Source organism: Gasterosteus aculeatus, chromosome Y, assembly GCF_964276395.1.
Source record: "Gasterosteus aculeatus chromosome Y, fGasAcu3.hap1.1, whole genome shotgun sequence".
NCBI classification, from domain to species: domain Eukaryota; kingdom Metazoa; phylum Chordata; class Actinopteri; order Perciformes; family Gasterosteidae; genus Gasterosteus; species Gasterosteus aculeatus.
Window position 1 is genome coordinate 6,130,547 of NC_135709.1, and position 25,489 is coordinate 6,156,035.

At 46.1% G+C, this 25,489-nt stretch overlaps 1 protein-coding gene across 2 annotated transcripts in view; it reads right to left on the reverse strand.

The window, feature by feature from the left end:
- Positions 1-262: 262 nt before the first annotated feature.
- LOC120812655 (nuclear receptor ROR-alpha A-like) overlaps positions 263-25,489 on the reverse strand; it is a 197,987-nt gene continuing 172,760 nt past the window's right edge. For both annotated transcript variants that reach the window (XM_040168802.2, XM_078097925.1), the window contains 9 exons: positions 13,142-13,227; positions 10,963-11,104; positions 8,860-9,255; positions 8,098-8,219; positions 7,851-7,983; positions 6,757-6,864; positions 3,830-3,940; positions 3,531-3,643; positions 263-3,127 (listed from right to left, as the gene is read on the reverse strand). In XM_040168802.2, the coding sequence (XP_040024736.2) occupies positions 2,963-3,127; positions 3,531-3,643; positions 3,830-3,940; positions 6,757-6,864; positions 7,851-7,983; positions 8,098-8,219; positions 8,860-9,255; positions 10,963-11,104; positions 13,142-13,227 (1,376 nt within the window). In that variant the 3' untranslated portion in view covers positions 263-2,962. The remainder of the gene's footprint in view (positions 3,128-3,530; positions 3,644-3,829; positions 3,941-6,756; positions 6,865-7,850; positions 7,984-8,097; positions 8,220-8,859; positions 9,256-10,962; positions 11,105-13,141; positions 13,228-25,489) is intronic.

The following is a 25,489-nucleotide window of genomic DNA, read 5'->3' on the forward strand; positions in this document are numbered from 1 at the left end:
CGCCGGCCTTAAATCTCACTTTTTTAAATTGTCGCCTCAGCAAATCTGCCTATTAATTACGCTGCGCACCCGCCACCCACAGGCAGAGGGGAGTATTGAGCCTTCATACCACCAACAGCGCGACGACACTCACACACAAACACACAAGTGGGGGAACGGCTGCTTCTTCGGCTACCTGTTACCTCCCTGAGCGTTCACACCTTATCCTCTCGCGGGGCCACCGGGCCCCTCAACCTGGATTGTCTAGCAGTGTTTCAGACTGTTTTTTTTTTTTCTTCTTTTGCTGGGAGACTGAGGTGTGCTAGTCGTAGAGGGCTTGTGCATATCCAAACAGCCTTGGATCAGAAGAGATTATTACATCGGTACAGCATATCTACTACAACCCAAACACAACAGATTTAGTATTGCATAAGAATATTTGGTTTTTCTAACAAAGAGGGTTATCATTTTTAAAGACCCTGATGACACCGTTTGAAACCAAAACAGATTTTTTTTTTTTGTTTGACAGGAATATGCTTAATACAGGTTATAACGTCTACCAAAGCACGGTCACGTTGCTAATATCGTTGCAAAGGTCGGTCTTTGAAAAGTGATGGGTTTTGTTGTTTACATAAATTAGTGTTTTTTGTTTTTTTCTTGAGTTTGACCAAAGGGACGCAGGGGTCTTCGCGTGGCTGGGGGCCCCTTCAGGACGTCGATAATGTAAAATTTGCTTGAATGTTCAAATGAGAAATCATCTCTGACAAAAAAACAACACACGCAACACAAACTAATGAGTACAAATAAATGTCCTCTCAAACAGAAAGCGCGAAAGACACTCTTCCCTGAGGGGTGACAGCACTAGTACAAATTGCACGGCTGAGGAATGATCGTGTGCAAACAAAAGACAAACAACTGGATTTTATGTTACGGTTGGTGACAGATGCATCAACATGCTTTGTTGGGTTTCTAAAGAGATATTATTTTTTCCTTTTCTTTTAAAAAAAAATCTTTTTTGTTGTTTTTTAAAGATATTTCTAGAAGCTGCTACTGAGATTGCTGGAATGTCTTAGGAATCCATTCTATGTTACAGACGAGTAGACTGGAAAGGGGAAGCAACGACTACCGTTTGCCATATCCAGGGTTTACTTTACTACCACACTGACGAGAAAGACACACTCAACAAAACAGAAGCACAACAACAAAGCCTTCTGAAAATAGCACTTGTCCTACCGTATGTTTCTCCCCTAATCGGACAAACAACAGCTAGTTTAATTATTGCAGGAATATAGTTGCTAAGTGCTACCTGACATCTTTTCCTCTCCCTCGTTCTCTTTCAAGAGTTTTTTAAACCAAAACGTGTTACAAAAATAGAAGCTTTACTACCAGACAAGGCTTTGAATATTCCCTTTCCCTTCACTGTTCCTTTATGTCCTGTTGGGGCGTTGCCGAGGCCGAGGCTGTGGTGAGAAGGCAGATGAAGTCTCTCAAAAATAACAGCAAAACAAAGCAGAGAAGTTGGGACAGTGGCTCATGGATGTGCTTTTAGGTTAGAAGTTAAATCTTTGTCAGCAGGCTGTCAACTTGCTTGCTGTATCTTCACTTTCCACTAGATGGAACAATTGTGTTATAGTCTATAAAACCTGGCCCGGTTGTCTAATTTCTGTCTTCTTGTGTCCTTCTTTACATAATACCTGTGCCTCACCAAACAACATCCTCCTTAGTCTCTCGCTTGCTTTTTCTAGCTGTTCAACCCGGGTCAGTTCATAACAAAAGGTCAAAAAAAAAACTGTCACAAAAGAGTTCATTCTGACTAAAAGGATGAAGTCCGTTGATGAGGTAAAAGCTCCTCTAACCTGCGTTCTCATCCAAGCCTCTTTGTTCACTCAGCGGCAGCCTCGCCTCGCCAGCACTCCTAACAGGCCGGTGTCCTCTGCAGCCTCTGTGGTTCAACTTGTATTTCTTGTGCACATGCAACACATCACTGGGTAAATATACAAGTCTTAAATTAAAGAAAGGTGTAAAGAAAAGTGCCTTATCAATTCAACAATTAAGAATGGTCTAACTACCAATATTGTACATGTTATTTAAAATAGATTATATAAACATTATTTTTTCTGTATAGTAAGTACTTATGACCATATACCCTGAAGTACATTATAAAACAGGTGGAATGGACCCTTTTCATTGTGTTGGTGCCCTTCTCCAGGGCACCTGTCCAGAGAAGGATTAATAGCAGATGGCCTTACATGATTTCACTATGCAACAATGGTGGATGGAGTCTTTGACAGCTAAAATCATTGCGTTTTCATTAGAATTACCAGAATTCTATGTGTTTTTTTCTTTTCTTTTTTTAAAACGATTGTCGACAGAGAGGTGTCGATTGCATCACCATGCCGACAGACCCTCCCTCAAAGTCGCTGTGAGTTTTCATTCCAAGAACGGCATCCAAACGGTACGACTGAACACAACAGAAAAAGGGCTGAACTTGACCAAAATGTGCACATTTGTCAGCAGTTTATTTCACTATGGGGGAGAAAGGGATTTTTTTCATTTTGGATATGTACTCTGACAAATAATACTGATGTCTTGGGCTATTTTTAAATTCCCAAATTGTTTATGTACGTACAAGTCAGATGCACAGGTAAATGATAAGGTCGATGCCAAAACGACTGGTGAAAACGCTTGAATAACATGAAGTGAATCATAGAAATGCGCAAAATAGGATCAAGTTCAACCACACAGATCAAATCATTTGTCCCAATCTCTTCATGTCAAGTCCCACAAGCCTTCCAAAAGAGAACTAAACTCAATAAAGTAAACCTTAATAATCAACTCCCTAAGCCCTCCCCTTCAAAGTAAAAGAAGAAGTTGAACAGCGTGCCATCTGTCCGCTCTGGTTTTGTGCAGGGCACCAATAAAGTGTCTCAGATTCCTCCTCCACATTCCCCTACGGTGGGCACAGTGGCACCTGGCAGGGCTGCTACCCGTCAACGGGCATGGACTGCTCAAAGTCTGATCCAAACAGCTCCTTGTATAAGGGGGGGAAGTGGGAACGCACAATGTCTGGATATATTGCTTTGAAAGCCGTAAGCTTCTCTGTATGCCTACTGCACAGCGCTCGCAGCGTCGACACTTTGCATATCAACTGTGGAGAGAAAGGAGACAGGCTGTTTAGATTCACACCGAGGCAAGGACATGGAGCAATGGTGGTTGAAAAACATCCCGCCCCACAGTGTATTCCCTCGCGCACAGGGGTAGACAGACTTGTACATTTTGAGACAAGCGCTCAGGCAAAAAAAAAAGGTGCACTTGACACCTCATATGGAGCTGATGAATTGCCACTTATCCGCTGCTAAAAAAGCATTTAGTCAAACGTTACGAAGGCCTCCCCCTGTGCACCGTGTGTACGCTAATCAAAGGAAATGGTTGATGGCCGGCAGATGAATACCCCAAACAGTAGGTGATTGCACTGCCATAATGGTGGGGCATGTTTATCAGGCAGCTACTTCCGGGGATACTGAATGGAAGTGTACTGCGTCACGCTTTACCTTTGTAAGTATACCATCCTCTCTGTGGTTCTTCTGCAGGACGTGCTGGAGGGCCAGCTGAATCTTCTGTTGGAGTTTTTCCACCTTCACCTTCTCCTGTAGCCAAGACCGGTCTGGAAGGGAGATGAATATGACCGTTTGTTTTTGCAGATAACACACTGCCTAAAAGCCCCTTAATGACGCAGTTGCACCAATATCAGGTACTAACTGAGGAAAACAGGAGGGCGACCACGTTCTTTGTGTTGGGCGGCTGTGTGTCTAACTTTTTTTTTCCTCTTTGCACTGTGAGTGACACCTACCAGCAGACATCAACACGAAGGCGGAGAACAGGGCGATCTCATCCTCAGACAGGTGCATAGAACACAAGTTTTTTCCAAACTCGAAGACAGAGCTGATCAGGTCGTCGCAGCCTGCCACAGCAAAGGACACAGAGAGAGGGCTTAGCACGAGGAAGACCAAAGAACAACATCCACCCTTGATCTTTATTGGGAGAGAGGCACACGAGGGAAGGGAGAGGAAGGGGGAGGAATGAAAAAGAGCGGCATGCTGACAGCACATGGGAGCGTCTTAAGCAGAGCAGGCGATGCTTTTACCGAGTTTTGCCTCCCAGACGAGTCACTTTTGGCAGTTTGGGTGGTGTTATGCAAGGCCAAATAAGAGTCACTATTGAGGCTTTTAGTTAATCAGGAATCAGGAAACATTTATTGCCAAAATATGTCAAACATACAAGGAATTTGTCTTGGCGGTTGGTGCGCGACAGTAGACAGTGTGACAATAGACAACAAGACAGCAGTGCACAAGTAATAAAATAAAGTAAATCAAATGCTAATGTTATGGGTTAGTAGAATAAGGCTATGGGTTAGTATAAAACAAGGGAATGAAGTTAAAATTTAAAATATTAAAAAAGTTAAAAAATATTAAGCATAAAGTACACTAGCGAACAAGTAACAAAGTGACGAGTGACGACAAAGTGAGAAATTACAGTTAAAGTGACATGTGCAGTGTGAAGGGGAGTGACCGGTGGAATGTTAGAGTCAGTCAGTGGGGGACTGGGCTCTGTTGATGAGCCCGAGTGCCGACGGGAAGAAACTGTTTGTGTGGCGGGAGGTCTTAGTCCTGATGGACCTCAGCCTCCTGCCAGATGGAAGGGGCACAAACAGTTTTTGTCCGGGGTGAGAGGGGTCGGCCACGATCTTTTTAGCTCGCTTCAGAGACCTGGAAGCGAACAAGTCTTGCAGGGACGGCAGATTACAGCCGATCACCCTCTCTGCAGAGCGGATGACCCGCTGCGGCCTGCCCTGGTCCTTGGCTGTGGCTGCAGCGTACCAGACGGTGATGGAGGAGCAGAGGATGGACTCGATGATGGCCGTGTAGAAGTGGACCATCATCGTCTTTGGCAGGTTGAGTTTCTTCAGCTGCCTCAGGAAGAACAACCTCTGCTGAGCCTTCTTGGTGATGGAGCTGATGTTCAGCTCCCACTTGAGGTCCTGGGTGATGATGGAGCCCAGGAAACGGAAGGAATCCACAATAGTGACGGGGGAGTCACACAGGGTGATGGGGGAGGGTGGGGCTCTGTTCCGCCGGAAATCCACAACCATCTCCACTGTCTTTAGAGCGTTAAGCTCCAGGTTGTTCTGACTGCACCACGACACCAGATGGTCAGACTCCCACCTGTAGGCGGACTCGTCCCCACCAGAGATCAGTCCAATGAGGGTGGTGTCATCCGCAAACTTTAGGAGATTGACGGACTGGTGACTGTAGGTGCAGCTGTTGGTGTACAGGGAGAAGAGCAGAGGGGAAAGAACGCAGCCTTGGGGGGAACCGGTGCTGATGGTCTGAGAGGCTGAGACATGTTTCCCCAGCTTCACGTGCTGCTTCCTGTCAGACAGGAAGTCTGTGATCCACTTGCAGGTGGAGTCGGGCACGTGCACCTGGGAGAGTTAGTCCTGCAGCAGAGACGGGATGATGGTGTTGAAGGCAGAGCTGAAGTCCACAAACAGGATCCTGGCGTAGGTTCCTGGGGAGTCCAGATGCTGGAGGATGTAGTGGAGGGCCATGTTGACAGCATCGTCCACAGACCTGTTGGCTCTGTAGGCGAACTGCAGGGGGTCCAGGAGGGGGTCGGTGAGGGACTTCAGGTGGGTCAGCACTAGCCGTTCAAAAGACTTCATGACTACAGAGGTCAGGGCGACATGCCTGTAGTCATTGAGTCCTGTGATCCTGGGCTTCTTGGGGACAGGGATGATGGTGGAGGCCTTGAAGCAGGCTGGTACGTGGCATGTCTCCAGGGAGGTGTTGAAGATGTCAGTGAACACCGGAGTGCTTCAGGGTGTAAGGGGAAACGGAGTCCGGACCGGCTGCCTTACGGGGATTTAGTCTTCTAAAGAGCCGGTTAACGTCTCTCTCCAGAATAGAGAGGGTCGTTGCTGGTGGGGGAGGGGAAGGCGATATAGTTGAAGAGGCGTGATCACCTGATGGGTTGGGGGAGGGAGGGGAGGGGGACTGCAGCAGGTTGGTGGAGCTGTGGGGGATGGGATCAGGACATTGTCTTTCAAATCTGCAGTAGAACTCATTCAGCTCGTCTGCCAGGCGGAGGTCATTCATGGAGTGGGGGATTTTTGGCTTGTAGTGTTTGAGGCCTCTCCAGACCGAAGCAGAGTCACTTGCTGAGAACTGTTGTTGGAGTTTCTCAGAGTACAGTCGTTTAGCATCTCTCACCGCCTTGCTAAACTTGTATTTTGCCTCTGTGTACAAGTCTTTGTCCCCACTCCTAAATGCCTGATCCTTCTGCAGGCGTAGTGTTCTGGTTCAATGGGTTAGTATAAAACAAGAGAATAGTTTATAATGTAAAATATTCAAAAAGTTAAAAAATATAAAAAATATAAAAAATAAAGTGCACTATCAACAAAGTGACGAGTGACGACAAAGTGAGAAATGACAGTTAAAGTGACATGTGCAGTGTGAAGGGGAGTGACCGGTGGAATGTTATAGTCTGTCAGTGGGGGACCGGCTCTGTTGATGAGCCCGACTGCTGACGGGAAGAAACTGTGTGGCGGGAGGTCTTAGTCCATTGAAGAGACAGAGCTGCCAGGTGAGGCAGGGATGAGTGCTTAGTCTACACGGCAGCATACAGATCCACACATGCCAATGTGTTCAAGCACGCACACGTATGTGCACGCACACATACACACACACACACACACACACACACACACATTGTACTCACCTAATGATTTGAACACATCAGGTCCGGCATACTTTCCATCAAAATAGACGGTGTTGTTTTGCGAGTCAAAGGCACGGCACATTCTGACGAACACGACTTCCAAAGAGCCTACGGAGACAGACAGGAACAAGATGCGGAATCTGAGCGTTGTTTCCCCCCCCCCCCCCCCCCAACAGTTACACATCAGTAAAGGATGCAAAACACACGGCCGTGCTTTGTGCTATTCTTCTACCACGTGAGTAGCACAACCACTTTGACACGAAGACGCCTGCTGTCAGAGGGAGAGAAAAAAAATAAAAACCATCCTCTGCAGATGATAATATCATAGACAGACGGCTATTCTCCCGTAATGACATGCCAGATAACACATTGAGCTTCTTTCAATAGCGGCGGTGTTTATTCATTCAACCTTTATTTAGCAAGATAGGTGGGGAATTTATTCTACCGTACAATGTTGTACCACTCTGTGGGAGTTGATTAGAGGATCACGGGAATGTAACAGAAGCCATTACTGCCTCTGAGGGAGAAGACAACTGTTTTAAATGTCATGTCTGACAAGGGATCTCAGTCTTTATTTCATAATTCATATTGGCTGTGCTGATGTCAATAATACTCAAGGAAAGACCCAAGAGAGGTGCGCGTTTGCCGCATGTGTGCTCCGGCACCTGTATTTATGCGTAAATATAGTTCACCGTGTGCACACAGCCATCGCCGCATTGAATATTCGCCAAGGCTGTCTCGCTGAGAGCAGTTTGAATAAGCAGACATCATGGGTGTCCGAGGAATGAGAGGGGAATGGCAGCAGTCATGATAGGTATTATCAAGAATGCATTGCTTATCTAATGCCGTGTCCGTCCCTGCTATGACCGGAATGAAAGAGAATAAAACACGGAGCGAACCAGGCGGAAAGAGGAAAGCGGCAGGGTGGGGGTCTCCTCTCTGTGACACTGTCTGCGTGCGTGAAGAGGAGGAATTTGTGCAGTCAGGTCAGCTACGCTCTTGTGACAATGCCAGAGGAGAAGGGGGGGGTGGTGGGGGGGGGGTTTGACTCCATGAGTTTGACGGCAACAGGCCATGTTGACAGGCTGTCATACCTGCTTTCAGCAGCACTATCTGATCGTTCTGACACAGCTCCATGAAGCCGTCGATGCGCTTTGCGAACTCTACCACATACTGAATGGCCTCTGTTATTTTGATAGCGCACAGCTGCCACATGACTTCCCGGGGCTGAGGACAGATAGGACAGAGGACAGAGAATGGGTTATCGGCTTTAAAACAATGGGTTCGATAACTCTCGCTGCTGCGGAGGGCCGGCAAAAGGCCCGGACGGGGTGGCAGCACCTTGCTCTGGTAGCTCTCCACCTCCTCCTGCAGGAAGGCCTGCCAGGTCATCTGCTGCAGCTCCTCCCTCAGGTACTGACATGTCTCCATGTGTGACTTGGAGATGTTCTGGGCCAGGTGCTCTGCAATGCAAGACGATCACGGTTGAGATGTGAATGTTACTCCGCACGGATGTGTGAAAGGGAAGCCCTCATTGGTGATATGCCACAATGTGCCACAGGAAAAGAAGATTTATTTACTGAGCCTTTGGAAAAGGAGGAGAGGCGGATACGCGTGGGCTTTTTTTTTTTTGGACTAGGAAAAGGCTTGTTGACATTTCCTTTCAATGCCTCCAGGAAGCTCATAACTTAAGATTGAGGCACAGCCAATCTAGTTATGACACACATGCGTGGCGAGGAGGAGGGGCGCCACGTTGCTCACTGAAACAAAAGTCACATTTTCTCTGAGAGAAATATTGAGTATAAGAATTTAAATGGATTTGAAAACACATCTGTTAAAAGGAGTTCCTGGACACAGGGGAGCCGAAAAAAATGATTTCCCTCGACGCCTGCCCTGCTGGATCCTGATTGGCCCTAATTAATGGAAACTAATTACAAAAAAGAGGCTCTTTTAATGAGTGTTGGAGATGAGTCTCCAACCTCTTGCTATTTTAAGCAACCTTTGTGTTGTTTGCCCCACGGTTGAGTTATCCCCCCCTCTCCCCTCCTCCATTTTGCTGTCTCTCCATCTCGCCCCCCCCCTTGCCTCCGTCCTGCCACTTACCTAGCTCAGCCATGGACACGGTGGGGGAGGTTTCTCCGTTGGTGAAGGAGCAGTAAGGGAAGAAGCCAGAACCGGGGTCAAAGTTGCAGATGGGCTCCGGCTTGATGCCGTTGATGTCCAGGCCTGACTGGTCAGGAGACGGCTGGATGTCCAGGTAGAAGCTGCTGACCGCCGAGTCCGGTTTGCTGCCATCAGGGGTGTGACGGTCCATGTAGCCGCTGAGGTCGTCGTGGAGCTCGGTGAGGCCATTGGCTGAGAGGCCGTAGGTCGGCGTGAGCGACTCCGCCTCTCCGGGCTGCTGCTGGTGGTCCCGCTGCTGCTGCTGCAGCCGGTGCTTCTGGACCTCAGCGTACAGGCTGTCCCGCTGCTTCTTCGACATGCGGCCGAACTTCACCGCTGTGGTTAGCGGGACAAAACACGTGTTACTCTCGAGTGAAGCATTGCATTACATCACAACACTGTGAAAGCCCAAGTTAGCTGGATAATTGTCTTATTAGATACTTTACTGTACTTATTTTATTATTGAGGAATTACCAACATAAACAAACCTAATTTCATAATTTTATAGACACTAACAGATAACAGTTATGTTTAGAAAAAGCCCGGCTTTGGCTCTGCGAATAAATTTTATTATCTATCTGCTTACACTATTCGTTGGATTTCACTAAGGAGATTATTTAAAAAAAAGGATAAACGGCTTCATTTGTGGAGAGGCAGAAGTGGGAAGTGATGAATTGACTAACAGCTTACCAGCCACTCAAACATGAGACGTGCTAAGTCGCTGCCTCCTGTTTAAAGGTTTCAGGACTAACCACTGGTGGTGGAGATTGTGACTCCTTGGCCAGAGTTCTGGGTGTGTGGCAGCATGTCAGCCAGTCACAGTGTGTGTAAATGTGTGTGTGTGTGTGTGTGTGTGTTCTTGTCGAGGCCCAGTGGAAAGCGAGTGGAGCGGCGAGGAGGAGGAGGAGGAGGGTGCGGGCAGATGGGCTCTGGTGTGTTGAGTGAAAGCAAAAGTCACCTTCGTCTGTCCTGAGTGTGTGCATATATATATACGTGTGCGTATATGTGCAAGCGTCTGGGTACGCAAAGCCACTCATAAGTGCTAATGTACGTCTGTGTTCATTCGTATGCATGAATATGCACGGCTGTGCGTAACTGAATTTAAGTAATTAGCATAGAGAGACGGCCGTGTCTGTTCAGCCTTGTCTGTGTGAATTCATGTGTGGGTTTAATAAAAAAAGGGGGAAAAAAGCACATAGATCTGCTTTGTTCTGATATTATCTTCTCAGCTCAGACTGGACTGGTCCAGTCTGGACTGGTCCAGTCTGGACCAGCCTGGCAGAGCGAGAGCCCTCCCGCACACAATTCCCACCTGTGTGCTCCCATTACAGCGTCACAGCTGCAGCAGCGCTAATGACATCCTCTAACAACCTCCTATTTCATCAAACCTAGTTTCTATCACAGCAACAAATTAGTCCCACAGACAAAGCACCTCACCTGCTACTGGCAGACAACACGGACTGACGTCTTAGCATGTGTTCATGTCATAATTTTCTTGGGACGTGTCTGTCGTGTCTCTTGGAGAATAAAGGAGTTCATTATCCGTGTGTTTGTACTCAAATGTCAGTAGTTAGTAACATGCCATCAATGGTATGTGGGGGCCAGATGACAATAAAGACACATAAAAGCAGCTTTAAGTTGCAACAGAGAAATTGCACACAGTTTATAAAAACAACGTCCTCTTCCTTTTTAATTTGTATTTGACTTTCTCATCCAGTCCTTCCTCATTTTTTAAATTCAAAATAAACAGATATATTCCTGCCTCGTTTGTCGTAATAAATACTGAGCCCTAAATAAACAATACCTTCATGAAATGTCATTGATCTTTTGATCCCCTGAGTAAATCCTTTCCTCTCTTGCCCGCCTTCATACGAAGGCCAGAGTCCACCTGTGTCCCCGAAGCAGCGCTCCAAACACACTCCAGCAGAGCAGATTCTTGCCCACACAGGCGCTTGAAACTGAGCTCTTCACCTCCCCTGATTCAACATGCGCCTCCCTCCCTCCCATTGCCGTGCCCGCCCACCTCTCCCAACAAGCACTCACCATCTCGTGACATCCCCACCGCCAGGCACTTCTGCAGCCGGCAGTGCTGGCAGCGGTTGCGGCTGGTGCGGTCGATCAGGCAGTTCTTCTGACGGGGGCAGGAGTAGGCCGCATTGCTCTGCTGACTCCTCCTGAAGAAGCCCTGAACAGAAAAGGGGCACGCAATCGCTTTGGGTCACTGGATGGGCCGCCGTGGGGAGGAGAACTGCTCTGGGACTGAAGGATCAGTTTCATTGGGATTTTAGTGCATATTTAGTGAATATCATCAGCTGACTGGTAATGATTTACTGTCTTCCTGCTGCTGATACTTTTATTTTATTTGCTGCCAAACAGATTAGACAATACTGCTGCTGTTGGCTGTTGAATCGGCCGTTCAAATGGTGTTTTATTTCACCAGTGTGTGCAGCGTATGTTTGTGTGTTTGGGTAGGAACGATAACAGTGGATGCTATTTTTCTTCACTGGGGCTATTAGTGTTGATTAACGCAGCACCGTCATGTGCAGCGCGGACGGATCGCGAGCGCACACCGACTGGATTCCTCATCCTTTGACTTAATGAATTGATTCCAGCACATCATTAACATGCCCCACTCTTCTGTTCCATACACATATGTCTTAATTAGATGCTCATTGGCTGTTTAATTACAAGAAAACAGCTGACAGCTGCCAAGTTGCTTTATAATGGAAGCCATTAAGGAAACAGGTATGGAAGTAAATCTGTGTCATCGGATTTTGAAAGAAAAAGGTGATTGAATTTCTAGCACTGAATATTTATGCATTGAAATCATGTATCTGAATGTTTTTCAACATTAAAATATTCAACTGCAAAAAATTCAACCGCAAATAATTCAACCGCACAAAATTCAATGCAAAAAAATTCAATGCAAAAATTCAATGCAAAAAAATTCAAACCGCAACATCCGGGAACCCAAGGAAGAGCAATCAATTCTAGATTCAAGATCGGGAGCGTGCGTCAAGCAAAAGGAGCGAGCGCCCCAATACAACTTGGGCTTGTCGACTATGATGACCGGATTTCAGCCATGTCCATTAATAACGGGGCTTCGTTGAGTGGTTTAACTTTAACTTCATGCCATCAGTGTGGTTTGTGTCTGTAAGATTCAGTAATAGACTGCTGATGCTGGGATGCTTCGACGAGCTATTAGGAGTGATTGGCGGAGTTTTGAAACCAGGAACGCGCTTGTAGAGCGCATAGGAGCCGCTGCAGCGGAGTGGGGGGGAAGCGGCTTTAGCGGAGCGTGTGCAGACGCATAACCCCGACAGTACGTGCAGGTTATGCTGTTTACATGCACGATCATTGCATGTCTAACGGTGATGCGTTAGGCTATAACTGCCAGTGACAAGCAGCACTCTTTAATAATGCTATGATTTATGGTCCAAACTTTTGTACTCGCACATATCATTAAAGGCCTCTCTGCTTTGGACTAATTAGCAATCATTAAAGATAGATTTCAGCAGTTTGTTCTTTCCTGTTTTGTTCCTTCCAGCTCCTGTTTGAGGGAGCTTAGCCAACCTGCTCGCTCTCTGTACACACACACACACACACACACACACACACACACACACACACACACGCATGCAGGAGCAAACAGTAAAGGTGCAGGCTGGCTGAGGAATACTAATGATGTGCCTGGTGACAAGCGCTGGAACAAGAATACACTCTAAGCACAAAATTCCCCTCACTGTGAATGGCTGGCGCATTTGGAACAGTACAAAAAGCACCTTCAATGGAAGCAACACTGTAGCAAACAGCCAACAATCTGCTATAATTCAAAGAACTTTCCTTTTGATCATTTTATTTCAAGAAGAGCAAGCTGCAGCGGAAGCAAAAAAAAAGAAGAAGGAAAGTGAAAAGACGTGTGTCTTTTCACTTTCCTTCAGAGCTAGGCAGACGGATGACTTTGTCCTACTAATTGTGCCTGCTGTGATGTCCTCTGTGGTGCTTGACCACTTTAATGATCGCTTTCTTTGTGTCTACACGCAGTCCCTATGCAAATCCCTGTAAAACTTCAGCAACATTTGTAAATGTTTTTCCTAGCAAGCAACTTTCGGTACCTCTTCAAATGTCTTACAGATATCATGTCCCCCCCCCCGAACCCCCCCAACACACACACCCTCACAATCAGTGCTTCCCATGACGGCTCCGGTCTCTTGATGCTCACCTTACAGCCTTCACATGTTATCACGCCGTAATGGATGCCTGATGATTTGTCTCCACAGATCTTGCAGGGAATTATTTCGATTTGAGCTGCAGGCATGAAAAAAAAAGTCAAATAAATAAATCAACATTTTGCTGTCACAAGTCTGTCTAGCATCACGAGGAGCCTCCACGAAGCCTCTAAAAACTTCAAAACCGCAACAACCCCGGGAGTGAGTCAACCGCGGCCACGAGGACTCAAAGCATGTCCACTGCAGTGGGAGGGGCTTGCGCTGAGAGTTGAAAGTGCTCGGCGGCCGCGGTGTTGTGCCGCTGACAGGCCTGTGCATAGACATAATACATAGACGCCGCATTGCCTTCTGGTCGTCAGAAATACGGCCGCCATCTTGGAGCGGTCGTGCTCGTAGTTGCGTAGCAGCAGAAGATGCAGGAGGCCACAGCACTGTGCTGCTTATTTCTGCGCTAATCGGCGGACCATCGCCAGCAGGGCTCGATAACCTTTCACAAGTAAGATTTAATATTACCGTCCTATTTGTTGTGTTTTGTGAAAAGCATATTACCAGAGAGTAGAGAAGGAGCAAGTTTAAGAAAGAAAGGAGTTTTGTTTAAGAAAGGTTATAAGAAATGTGAAGAAAGAAAATAAGCTTCTTTGTGAAATGTTTTTGTGTAGACTCTCCCAAATCTTCCGTTTTCATTTTGAAGGTTTCCAAAGGACAAACGTGTGAGGAAGAAGTGGGAAGTGGCTTTGAGGAGAGATGGATTTACAGCAAGTGATTCATCAGTGCTTTGCTGTGAACACTTCAAGCAGAGTGATTTTGATAAGACGGGTCATATTGTCCGACTCCGAGATGGTGTTATTCCATCAGTCTTCAGCTTCCCGGTTCACTTACAAAAAGTAGGCTATTAGCATTAGCATTCATGAATGTAGATATTCTATTATCATATAAGGGCAGGGTGAGATACTTATCCCTTTTTTAATATATACACATATATATATATATATATATATATATATATATATATATATATATATATATATATATGTGTGTATGTATGGTAATATGTATTATGCTTCTTCATTTTAGTTGGAAAAGGGCAGGTCTACCTCTACCTCCAGAAGAGCTGATGAATGTCTGTCCATGGCCTCTCAGGATTCCCAAGAAATGGCAACCTCACACCCACAGCCTCAGCCTAATGATGTGAATATTTATACTTTAAACATAATATAATAATGTTTTGGACATATTAGAATCTCACTTGTTTGCTGCCACTCATATTAAACACACTCACAAATAAACCCATACAACACACAATTGAAGACACATTGAACATGCATTCCTAACACACACACACACACACACCACACACACGGTGCTGGCAGTGGCTTTGAGAGGTGATGCGTATAAGTAGGAATGTGGGCCATAAACTAGTAGTGTCAAAGTGATGTTTGTAAAATAAAACTTCACTCAAACCATGTTCATTTCTTTTTCAACTAGGATCATGGTTATGCCTTGCCTGCTTCTCCTACCGCTCTTAAGACTAGACTCAATGAAGCCTTGGCAAGAGTGGAAAGTCTGGAGCGAGAAGAATGCCATGGCCAGAGAAAAGAGGGCAAAGATCACTGTGAAGAGTATTTTGGGGGAGTTGAGGGAAAAGAACCTCATTAATGAAGAGCTCAAAGAGAAGCTTGAATTCTACTCCGGTAAGACAAATTAGCAAGTTGAAATTCATGTAGATGTTATTAATACTCCCATTATTAAACTCCTTAGTTATTATCTGAAGGGGACTTATTCATTTTAAAACTTTCAGATCTTCAGATAGACCTCATGGCAAAGCAGGGCCAAGAGTACACAAAGGACTACAGAAAGTTTGCGCTCACGCTCCATCTACATGGTCCAAAGACATACAAATACCTCAGAGAGACTAAACATTTCCCCCTCCCACATCCACATACATTACAAAGGTAGGCTTAATGTTGTCTGGTTGAATTGGATTTTGGAAATTACTGATGCAAACACGTTAAATAGCTTATTCTCTCTTATTATTTTTTTTACCGGTGGCTGCGTTTGGTGGATGGAAAGCCTGGCCTAAACAAGATGATGCTGGATATGCTCGAGAGAAGATGCCAGGGAGACAAGGCTAAATATGGATGTGTTTCACTCATGTTGGATGCCATGTCCATCAGAAAACATGTTTAATATAATCCACATAGCCAGTCAATGTCTGGTTTTGTAGACATGGGTGATGGAAACAGTGAGACCGATGTTGCTACTGAGGCTCTTGTTTTCATGGTAGTTGGCCTACAAGGACATTGGAAGGCTCCCATTGCTTACTTCCTGACCAAGTCTCTCTCTCCAGAAACGCAAATGGTACTTCTCAGTCATACTTTGGAGGAGCTCCATGCACGGGGAATTCGAGTGGTATGTGTGACAATGGATGGGCATGCCTCCAATGTCAGTATGTGCAACCAACTTGGGTGTGAGCTGAAGGGAGACCCACGAGAGCCGCTTCAAACCAGCTTCCCGCATCCGGTGACTGGCGAGAGGGTATTTGTAATGATGGACGCTTGCCACATGCTCAAGTTGGCACGTAATATGTTGCAGGTGAATGATGATCGTTGTTTGACTTATTTGTACAAGTTATGTCTCTGCTGCTAACAGTTATAGTTGTTGTAACAGTTGTCTGTCCATTTGCACAGGTATGGCTGGACTTGATAATCAACATTTTGCTTTTATACTTGTTTGAACAGTGACTGATTCTTACTCTGCAGGCATACAGTCCAATTGCAACGACCACCGGACAGATCAACTGGAGGTACATCAATCATCTCAATGATGTGCAAAAAAAGGATGAACTGCATGCTGCCAATAAATTTACAGACAAACATGTCTACTATGAGAACCACAAGATGAGGGTGTCCCTGGCTGCACAGACACTGAGTCGCTCTGTGTCAGTTGCTCTCAGCACAATGAGGGATCTTGGGTACTCTCAGTTTATGGATTGTGAGGCACGGCAGAATTCATTGAGATACATTAGGAATTATAAAATCAAGTACAAGTATCAATGAATCAACTTGCATTTTTGCCTGTTGAGCATATAGTTTATAACTATGTACTGTGTTCTCTCTATATTTTGAATAGATGAGTTTTGATTTCCACTATGATAACTAAGGAAAACCCTGCAATGATAGTGATTTTAAATGCTGATATTTCTTTGTAGATTATTAACAGGCTGTTCGATACAATGAATGGACGCAATCCTCGTGCCAAAGGATTCAAAGCTCCCTTGGGTGCTTCGAATTGGATAGAGGAAAGCATGGTTAGCTTGGTTAGAGATGCTGTACCAGCTTCTTACCACCTTCTAGCCCTGAAAAACCACGGCGGCCTAGTAATTCCATCACAAGGCACAGTAAAGGTTTGATTTATCTTATTTTTTTAAAATATTTTAATCTTTGTATATTATTGTTTTGTCTGTTATGTAAAGGGTCTTTCAGCACTGTGTAAAGTGCTATATAGATATGTATTATTTTAAAAAAATGTTTCATTATTATTATAAGGTTGTGTCTGTGTTTCTCAAGCTAAGGCTGCACCACATTGCCAAACTCACCACTCTGGAACTGCAAAAAGGAAACATGAGAAAGAAGCTCTGCAAGACAGTCCTATTCCAGGGGTTTTAGTGTGTGTGTGTGTGTGTGTGTGTGTGTGTGTGTGTGTGTGTGTATGTGTGTGTGTGTGTGTGTGTGTGTGATAGTTAGTTAGTTAGACCCTCTTTGGTGCAAACACCCGGCGTTCTGTTGAAGTTATTTGTGTGTGCTTGCAAATATTCAATTCATTTTATTTCTAATTCTATATTGGTTTTTAACGTATTAAATGTCTGACTTTACTACTACTATCTGTTTCTGCTTCTCTATCAAAATTATAGTAGTAGTGTGATTTGCAAAATACCTATCATAGTCTACATCACATCATATATCAGAGTATAACATTACTGTTAAGTCCACAATGAATATTAAAACACGCCGAACTATGTGCCCTGTGTCATAGCTGCATGTATGACCTTTGCAGCAAAAACAACACGTGAAAATCAGTTGGGTATTCAGTGAGGTATGATTAATTGAATGCGCTCACAGCTGATTGCACCTGCAAACAGATTACACTGAGCAGAGCGGAGGACCGTTCCAAGATGGCGGCTGCATTTCTCGTCAGTGCCAATAGGCGGTAGCGGCCAATGCGGCGTCTATGTATATTATGTCTATGGGCCTGTGATTCACCCGCCACGGAGGACGAGGGACAGAGAGGCACACTTAAGACACTGAAAAAATCTCACGGCACAACAACAACCGGAAATGATATGAAAATCAATCCCAAACATAGAGAATTATGCTCATGCTGAAAGAAATCAGGGAAACGCGTGTTCTATTTGTTGTGTTTTATTAAACGTAACATCATCATAATGCCAAGATGGCACAGGCTTTATGCCAAGGCATCTCTTAATCTCACTTTTTTAAATTGTCGCCTCAGCAAATCTGCCTATTAATTATGCTGCGTACCGCCACCCACAGGCAGAGGGGAGTATTGAGCCTTCATACCACCAACAGCGCGACGACACTCACACACAAACACACAAGTTGGCTCTTTTTTTTTTCACCAATGAAGTGACAGTATGGAAAAAATGTTTTTTTCACGGCACACCTGACATCTTCTCGCGGCACACTGGTTGAAAAACACTAATGTAGAGATCTCTATCATAGCCCCTCCTCCATATCCCCAACTTGGCAGTTCCACCATCCCAACTCACACGCTGCAGCGGCAGACAAACACCCTTATCTGATCTAAATCGAGGAAAGATCACCTCAGGATATTTTCGCACAATGTGGCGGCTTCCTGCAACCAGCCAATCAGAGCTAGTGGAGCTGTTGCAACACCAGCCGTTACCAATTAGGGGAGGAATACTATGGTATTGCTTTAATAAGATGCAGTAAAAAATGATAAATAAAAAAGTGGTGGTACATTTGATGTCAAAGAGTTACATCAGCCTTTCCCCTCCAGCAAAAGGCCCGACTGTGTCTTCATCAGACTCGAAGCTTCACATATCCCTCCTACACCTTAACAACCAACCTCTTTAAACTAGTTTGATCAGATCATAAGTTCTTCTTCTCAAGTTCAATCCGAAGATCCCTAACCCATTTTAATCATCTGCCTACGAGCTTGTAATGTGTCATGTGGATAATGTCCCTGTCCCTGAGGCGCGCCCGGGAGAGAGCCCCTTAACACAGAGCCCCTAATCCAGTAACCCCGCCGCCGCACTCCATTCATCCAGGAATCAGAGTCTGTTCTCCTCGCGCTGCTGGAGTCAACAACACCGGCCATGTTTACATGGAATTAGCCTACATTTTAGTAAAATGAACAAAAGAGTAGTGAACATGCACAATTAGTTCTCCTCCAGACAACACCTCATGCGATTTGTGATTCACACACACACACACACACACACACACACACACACACACACACACACACACACACACACACACACACACAATAGAGGGCATTGCACCTCGTCGGCCCGGATTAGAGTGAAATCCAGACGGGGGGGGGGGGGCGACAACCTACATGTAGAGGGTTAATTCATAATTAATCTATTGCTCACTGTGTACTGTGCCTCGTTACTTGGGTTAGGTCTATCTCTGTACGAGTGCACTCGATTGTTTGTTTTGGTGTTCTCCCTGCATGTGCATTAGCCGTACAGTGCGTTTCAACTCCTATAGCGTCTTTAGCCACCTTTACTTACATAATTTGTTCTGACGTGCACTCACAACAACTGAAGCGTGCCGTAATTATGTCTAGTTGTGGTTGCAGTGAGCTAGAGGCTGCATTGGCAGACCCCGGCCAATGGGTGGCAGTCCAGGGCTGTGGCTGTGGTTGTCCTGGAAAGTTAAGCCAAGCTTCTTCCACCCACCCTATCCAGCCGACAGGCTTTTGGCTCTGAGCTCTGAGCTCCAGCCTCTGAGAAGCGGAGCTGGCCGCGCACCCCCCCCCCCCCCCCCCTTCACCGTCGCGGCCAAATCGTCGGCGATGGTCCGGTCAAGGGGGGGTTGCGCGACGTTCCGCGCCCGTGAACCCCCTCTCCACTGCGGTCATGCGTACCGCATTTCAAAATGAAATGTGCCTCTATTTAAGGTGTTATGGTAAAAGGGCCTTAAATATGGGGCGCCATTTGTAAAGGCGCCGTTTGTAAAATGTTGCACGTTCTAAAATCCTAGACCTTTTTTATTTAACAACTTTGTGTTACTGCCAAAACATTATCCTTGGAAAAGTTATTGCATGAATGTACATGAATTTCTCTCTAAATGTTTGAAAAAGTGCTTTTTTGTTCATATGATAATGCTAAATGTGGAAAAACTGCGCAGGATTTTAGAACGTGCAATATTTTACAAACGGCGCCCCATAGTTAACTGCCTCTTGTTGTGAAACAGGCAGCTGCCGGCTTGCTTGAGCTTGACCAGCGCAGCGCCACTGATCCCATTCACTGCGCCCGCCTGCCTGCCTCCCTCCATGCGCGCTTCCCTGCCAGCGAGCACTGCACTGTTTACGACATCAAAGCCAGGCACAGTGAGAGGGGCAGCCATGCTAGAGCCCGTCCCAGCAGCCACCAGCTCCTCGCAGAATCCGAGATGGCCTCGGCACGCCGGCCCCTTCAAAGACACCTGCCGAGACGCCGAGATTACGCGTGAATCACACTGCAGCACAATCGAAGCACACTCATCGCGGCGAGGGCCGGACGGCGGCTGGTGAGCGATTTCCTGCATGCAGCATTGCAGACCGTCGCGGGTGTGTTGGACAATGGGCATGGCAGAGCGAGGAGACAAGTCAAGCCCACTGCCACTGCTTGTTCTTTGTCCGTCTGTGGTTGAGCAGTTCAAGGGCACTGATTCACCACACCAGCGGGCCCTTTGAGGGGGATGACGTGTCACTCAGAGCACATGCACAATGGGGCAGCCAACTCTGCGTGTTCACCCGGTGCCCTTCAACGTCTTCTCCACAGCCCTGAGATCAACCCACTGGTAATTGTATTGTTTTAATTTGAGATGTGGCATGCTGGTAAAACAAATAATTTAAATAAAAAACGAATATCCTCTAAGCTTGTGCAAACATGGAAAATCACCAGTCAAAATCTCCTGGCTGTTTCCACTGAACCCTTGGACTACTGACAAGGATTACGATTATCCCTTACATTACAGACCCATGCCCAGGCCTCATAATGCGCAGAGCTTAACCCATTACTCGATTGGACCATTTTCTCATGGCCTGATGATTCATGATAGATATGTAGAATAAATGAGGTCTGAGATCGGGGCGTCTATATTCCCTTCTGTCTGCGCAAAGCCTCTCTTTTTTCTCTCCATTGGCTCATTTACAAAGAAAGAAAGCATGTGAACCAGTTGGAGAGAAGAAACACATTCGCTTCCATGCGCGCGTGTGAGCGAGTGTGTATTTGTGTGCGTCGGGCCGTGTTGTGTTGACAGCTGTCAATGACAGAGTGACGTAAGCCAGCGGGCTCATGTCAGAGATTATGTAAGTAATTGAACAGGGCACAGCGTTATGGGCAGATTAACAATTCTTGTCCGATCAAAAAAAAAAAAAAAAACCTTAATGCAGCCCATGTCAAGAATATTTCTGCAACAAAACCAAACAAAAGCTTATGAGGGCACTCGCCTTCTCTCAGGACTGCACACATGGATCAACACGAAAACACTGGAGGCACCGAAAACCGGCTGGCAAATGTGCAGCTATAGTGCAGCTATTCGTTTCTGCCCATTCGGCGGTGGAGATCAGCTGACGGTTGGGAAAGAGCCTCCTTTAAACGGTTCCCCATGACAGTCAGATCTAACGGGGGGGGGGACGACAGCCTAACAAGAGCTGGAATCACAATCCTGCCTCTTTTCTTCTGCCAGGGTTCTGCTGTCACGTGAAGTCGCACAACACAATACTTTTTAAAATGTTTTATTCCCATTTAAGCAGCAGAAGAAATGTTATTTGAACGCCAGCGGCAAAAGCAAAATAGTATAAATGTGTTATTTGTTTGGGGATCGAAGGCTGCCAGCCTATCACCATAAAGCTCTTCTAACACTATTTGCAGGCGTGTAGCACAAAGAAAACACACGGCGCTGGTACAGAAATTCACCTGCAGACCAAAACTCCGTATCATCACTTTAAAGCGCTTTCATCCAACCTACTGTATGAACACGCCAAAGTCCTCAAAATAAGATATTCTGACCAAAGGGATTAGAGAAAGGAAAGACATAATTGACACATTTTGATCTATCTATGCTGCGTCTTGCTAATCCCCCCCCCCGCAATCATTTAGCGGCCTAAGCTGTGATCCCCCTTCACTAGAGACCAGCTATATTTGAAGAGATATTTCCGTTTCAAGAGATGGGCTCTTAAAGTATTTCCCTATTATTATTATAGCAGTGCAGTGACTCTCTTTAAGCTCAGGTCTGGACCGTTGCCCTTGGCGTTTTTTGGGATGAACTCCACTCTTTTTGTTTGTTTTCTGTGTGAGGCTTATTGATATTTCAACGCTGCCCAACTACAGTTGCCTGTAGAACACAGCAGTGCGTCTCTCTTCATGTCTCTCCCTGTATTTACTTGACTGTTTTATTGAAGTGCATTCTGACACCCTCTCCGAGGGGGGAGCGGGAGCAGGGAAGATGTATTCCCAAAACCGCAGCACAAGACATCTCTCTCTCTCTCTCTCTCTCTCTCTCTCTCTCTCTCTCTCTATGTCGTCTCTCCACTGGCGTAACGGTAATTTGGGCACTAATTTATGTGCTGTTGTGGCAAAGATTGACGAGCTTCTTGACTGGGAGTCTGCGCGCTTGCACTCTGGGGGGAAACAACAAAAGCCCCGGTTTACCGAGCAGACGCGCGCCATGAAGGGCCTTTTTTTTCTTTTTCTTTTTTTTCTCCGGCGTTCCTCTCCGCTCCTTTGTCTGCCCCACCTGAGCTCAGATCCCCCCCTCACCTGCCTGTATCTTCTCTTCCCCCACCTATTCCCTTCTTGTCTGTGACTGCAGTGACAAGCACAGTTGTGCTGTGGACCGGAGGGCACGCCTCCTCCGTGTGCGCATGCAGGGCGTGCACGTGTGCCGGAAGGGAGAAAGGCTGGCGCTGTTTACTCCGATGGCAGCATGCAATCTGTAGACAGCACTCACTTATGCATTCTGCCATTCCCCGGTCGGTCAGGTAGGGTCAGGAGAGCTGAATGCAGACGAATCTGTGTTGCAGATGTTTACACACTTTGCTAACTATTCAAACCATTTGGTTTGGGCCCTTCGTGAATTTAAATTTTATTAAGATGACACACATCATGGAGGAAAATGTGAGTTTTTGCTCAGGTGGGTTGCTCGTGTATTGTTCGCTATTACCGATGCAATGTGCAGCGAGGCATTGGGATGCACCGAAACTCAGTGAGGCTGAAATCACATAGGACCGACGGATTGACTGACACAGGAGCCGCTGCCGGAATTCTAAGATTCAGCGGAGGGTTATGTGACGCTTCTGAACCTTTAGTCTGACCACTTGAACTAAGAAGGCAGCGGTTAAAGCCTCAATTGTAGTACAGTGCCTTAGTTAAGAACCTCTCAGCTCCTCATCTCCCTGCAGGGACAGCAGCCTACTTGGCTCCTTTAGAAAAACACAGGAACATATAAATAATGAATCCACCAAAACATCCACTGCAATTACACGCAGAAAGCTTTACATAACGACAAAGAGCCTTGTTCAGTTGCACCAGGGAATGTGGCACTGCCACACTGTACAACTTCCTTCCTCCTTATAATTGCCGTATTAGTATGCATTTCTGTAAGACAACTAGGTTTCTGCTGTGGGTCTTTGAATAGGAATTTTCTACCGCTGCACACAAAGAAATCAAAACTTACGTCCATACAACTTCCTGCATTGTCTTTTTGCCAGAGGGGTGACTCTGAGTATTTTTCCGTGTGCATTTTAGACCCTGCTTCAGTTATGGTAGATAATGGGGTAGAGTGTAAAGGGAGGAGGGGGGGGGTAAAGAGAAGGGATGCTGGAGGTCCCATCTCATGCTGCTGCGGAGGGTCAGTGGGTCAGAGGCGCGCAGCCAGAACACACAGGGAGAGCAGGCTGAATAGTTCAGCTGACAGTAATTGTCCCTCTGTGGTCTCCTTAGGAGAACATGTTCCCAGACAATGCCGACTGGCTTCACGGGCCAGATAGTAATTATGATCTTGATTTTCTCCATCGAAGAGGGAAGCTCAGTGTAAGCCTGCAGTTATGGCCCGAGTCACTGTTTCCATTAGAGTTGACATCAGCTGAAGCCAGCGCGGGCCAGCACATCCATTAATAAATCAAGAGATGAGCTTTATTCCAAAACATTTGAAATCAATTGGAGGGCCTAAAAAACAATGATCATTTAATAGCTCTATACAAAACAAGAAAATACAGAGGGCTCAGTATAAAGTACAGTATGTGTACATAAAAAGTTCTCCTTTCGAAATTTGTGTGTGATTTGTACATGTTTCCTTTAAATTAACATTCAGGGTAAAATATGCCCAGAAACCTTATAACAAAATAGATCCCTTAAGCTACGTCTTCAGTTAGCTACCCTTTCCTGCGGCCTGTTTATGTATATATATATATATATATATATATATATATATATATGTGACAAGCACAACTGTGCTTGTCACTGCAGTCACAGACAAGAAGGGAATAGGTGGGGGAAGAGAAGATACAGGCAGGTGAGGGGGGGATCTGAGCTCAGGTGGGGCAGACAAAGCTGCTGTCCCTGCAGGGAGATGAGGAGCTTTGTAATCCCAACATTAAAAAGTCAGTCTCCAAACCATGAGCAGGTTACTGTCTACAAGTTTCACGAACGCTGCACACGGCCTCACTGTTGCTCAACAGTATTCTTTACGGCTGAGCTGAGGAGCACTTTTAGCAGCGCCTGTAACATTCTACTTGAAGGTCTTCGGTTTTCATCAGCTGAAAAAGAGCAGGCAAGGACAGGGAAGATGAATGACATCAACGGCCAGCCGATACTACCAGGGACGCGTTATTGAGACAAATGAGCCTTGTTACATTAGCTCGGGATACTGAATCCGGCTGCTCAAAGATCCAGAGCTTGATAGAGCTGAAACCAGAAGCAGCCAACCTTTCTACAGGCTTCGGTTTTTACCTGCAGCTACTTACATATTGATATATAGTCACTGCATATGAACCCTTTGTTTCTGTGCAGTAAAAACTATTTGGGAAATCATTCCAATTACCTTTCAAATTGTCCCCAAACGTGTCTAAAACGTTGCGGTCTTCACAAATTATCATCATACAAGAATAACCATGACAAAGTTCTGCTCGTACTGTGTGGGAGCTGCTTAGCAACCCCACTCTCCGACAGTTGTAGCAAACCGTATGAAAGGCATTCCTAGACGACAGGGGTGCACGAGGAGCGTCTGCTGCCACACAGAGTTCACAGACTGCTTACAGCGTGCGAGGCACATTCCCCCTGCACTGCTGTTTTCATAGTCCTACAAACACTGGCCTGGTTTTGTTTGACGTGGCAGGATTAAGCAGCCATGTGCAAAGCGAGCTTCACCTCCTTGCACGCTTTTGCATACAAAGGATGGCCCGAGCGCTCGCCGCTACCTTTTGGTGCACGAGCTTGCCGGAGTGCCGGTGAATGCGCCGCGGGGCTCTAATCCCAGGCACAAAAACAAGATTAATGATTGCATAAACACGTCCCAAAAGCCCTGGAATAACAAGCATCTCTTCCTGCAGCCGTGGTGAAGGGTCCGAGAGTCAGCTGACAGCCGGTACGTCCCTCTCTCCTCTGCTGCCGCCTCACAACTGCCAGGAATCGGATTTGCAACACTGCAGTGGCAGGAAACTTCTAAGTCGGAGCAGGACGTGGGCTTCTTCACAGTTCCTCAGCTCCTCACCAAAGCTGGTACACAGCACGTCTGGCCCTCGGCGCCCTGTCATAAAGCCCCTTATGTCCGGGACCCTAATGAAGATGGCAGGATTGGAACAAAGGGGAGATCTCAGTGCAGTTTTGCATGAAGTTGTCAACCTGTTACCTCATTATACGATCCAAAACAATATCCTCTTTGTATTGTAAAAGAAGACAGTGAAGTAGACCTCTAGGAGGACATTAGCAGTGTGTAATTACCCCAACCACAACAGAGAAACAAAGGCCATTAAAAGGACATTAGGAACACGGACCGTCCTCTCACCCCTGGTCTGCGACTATGAGACGAGCTGCTTATTGGGGAGGGGGAAGTAGTGGAGACAGAGAGAGATCGACAGGGAGAAAG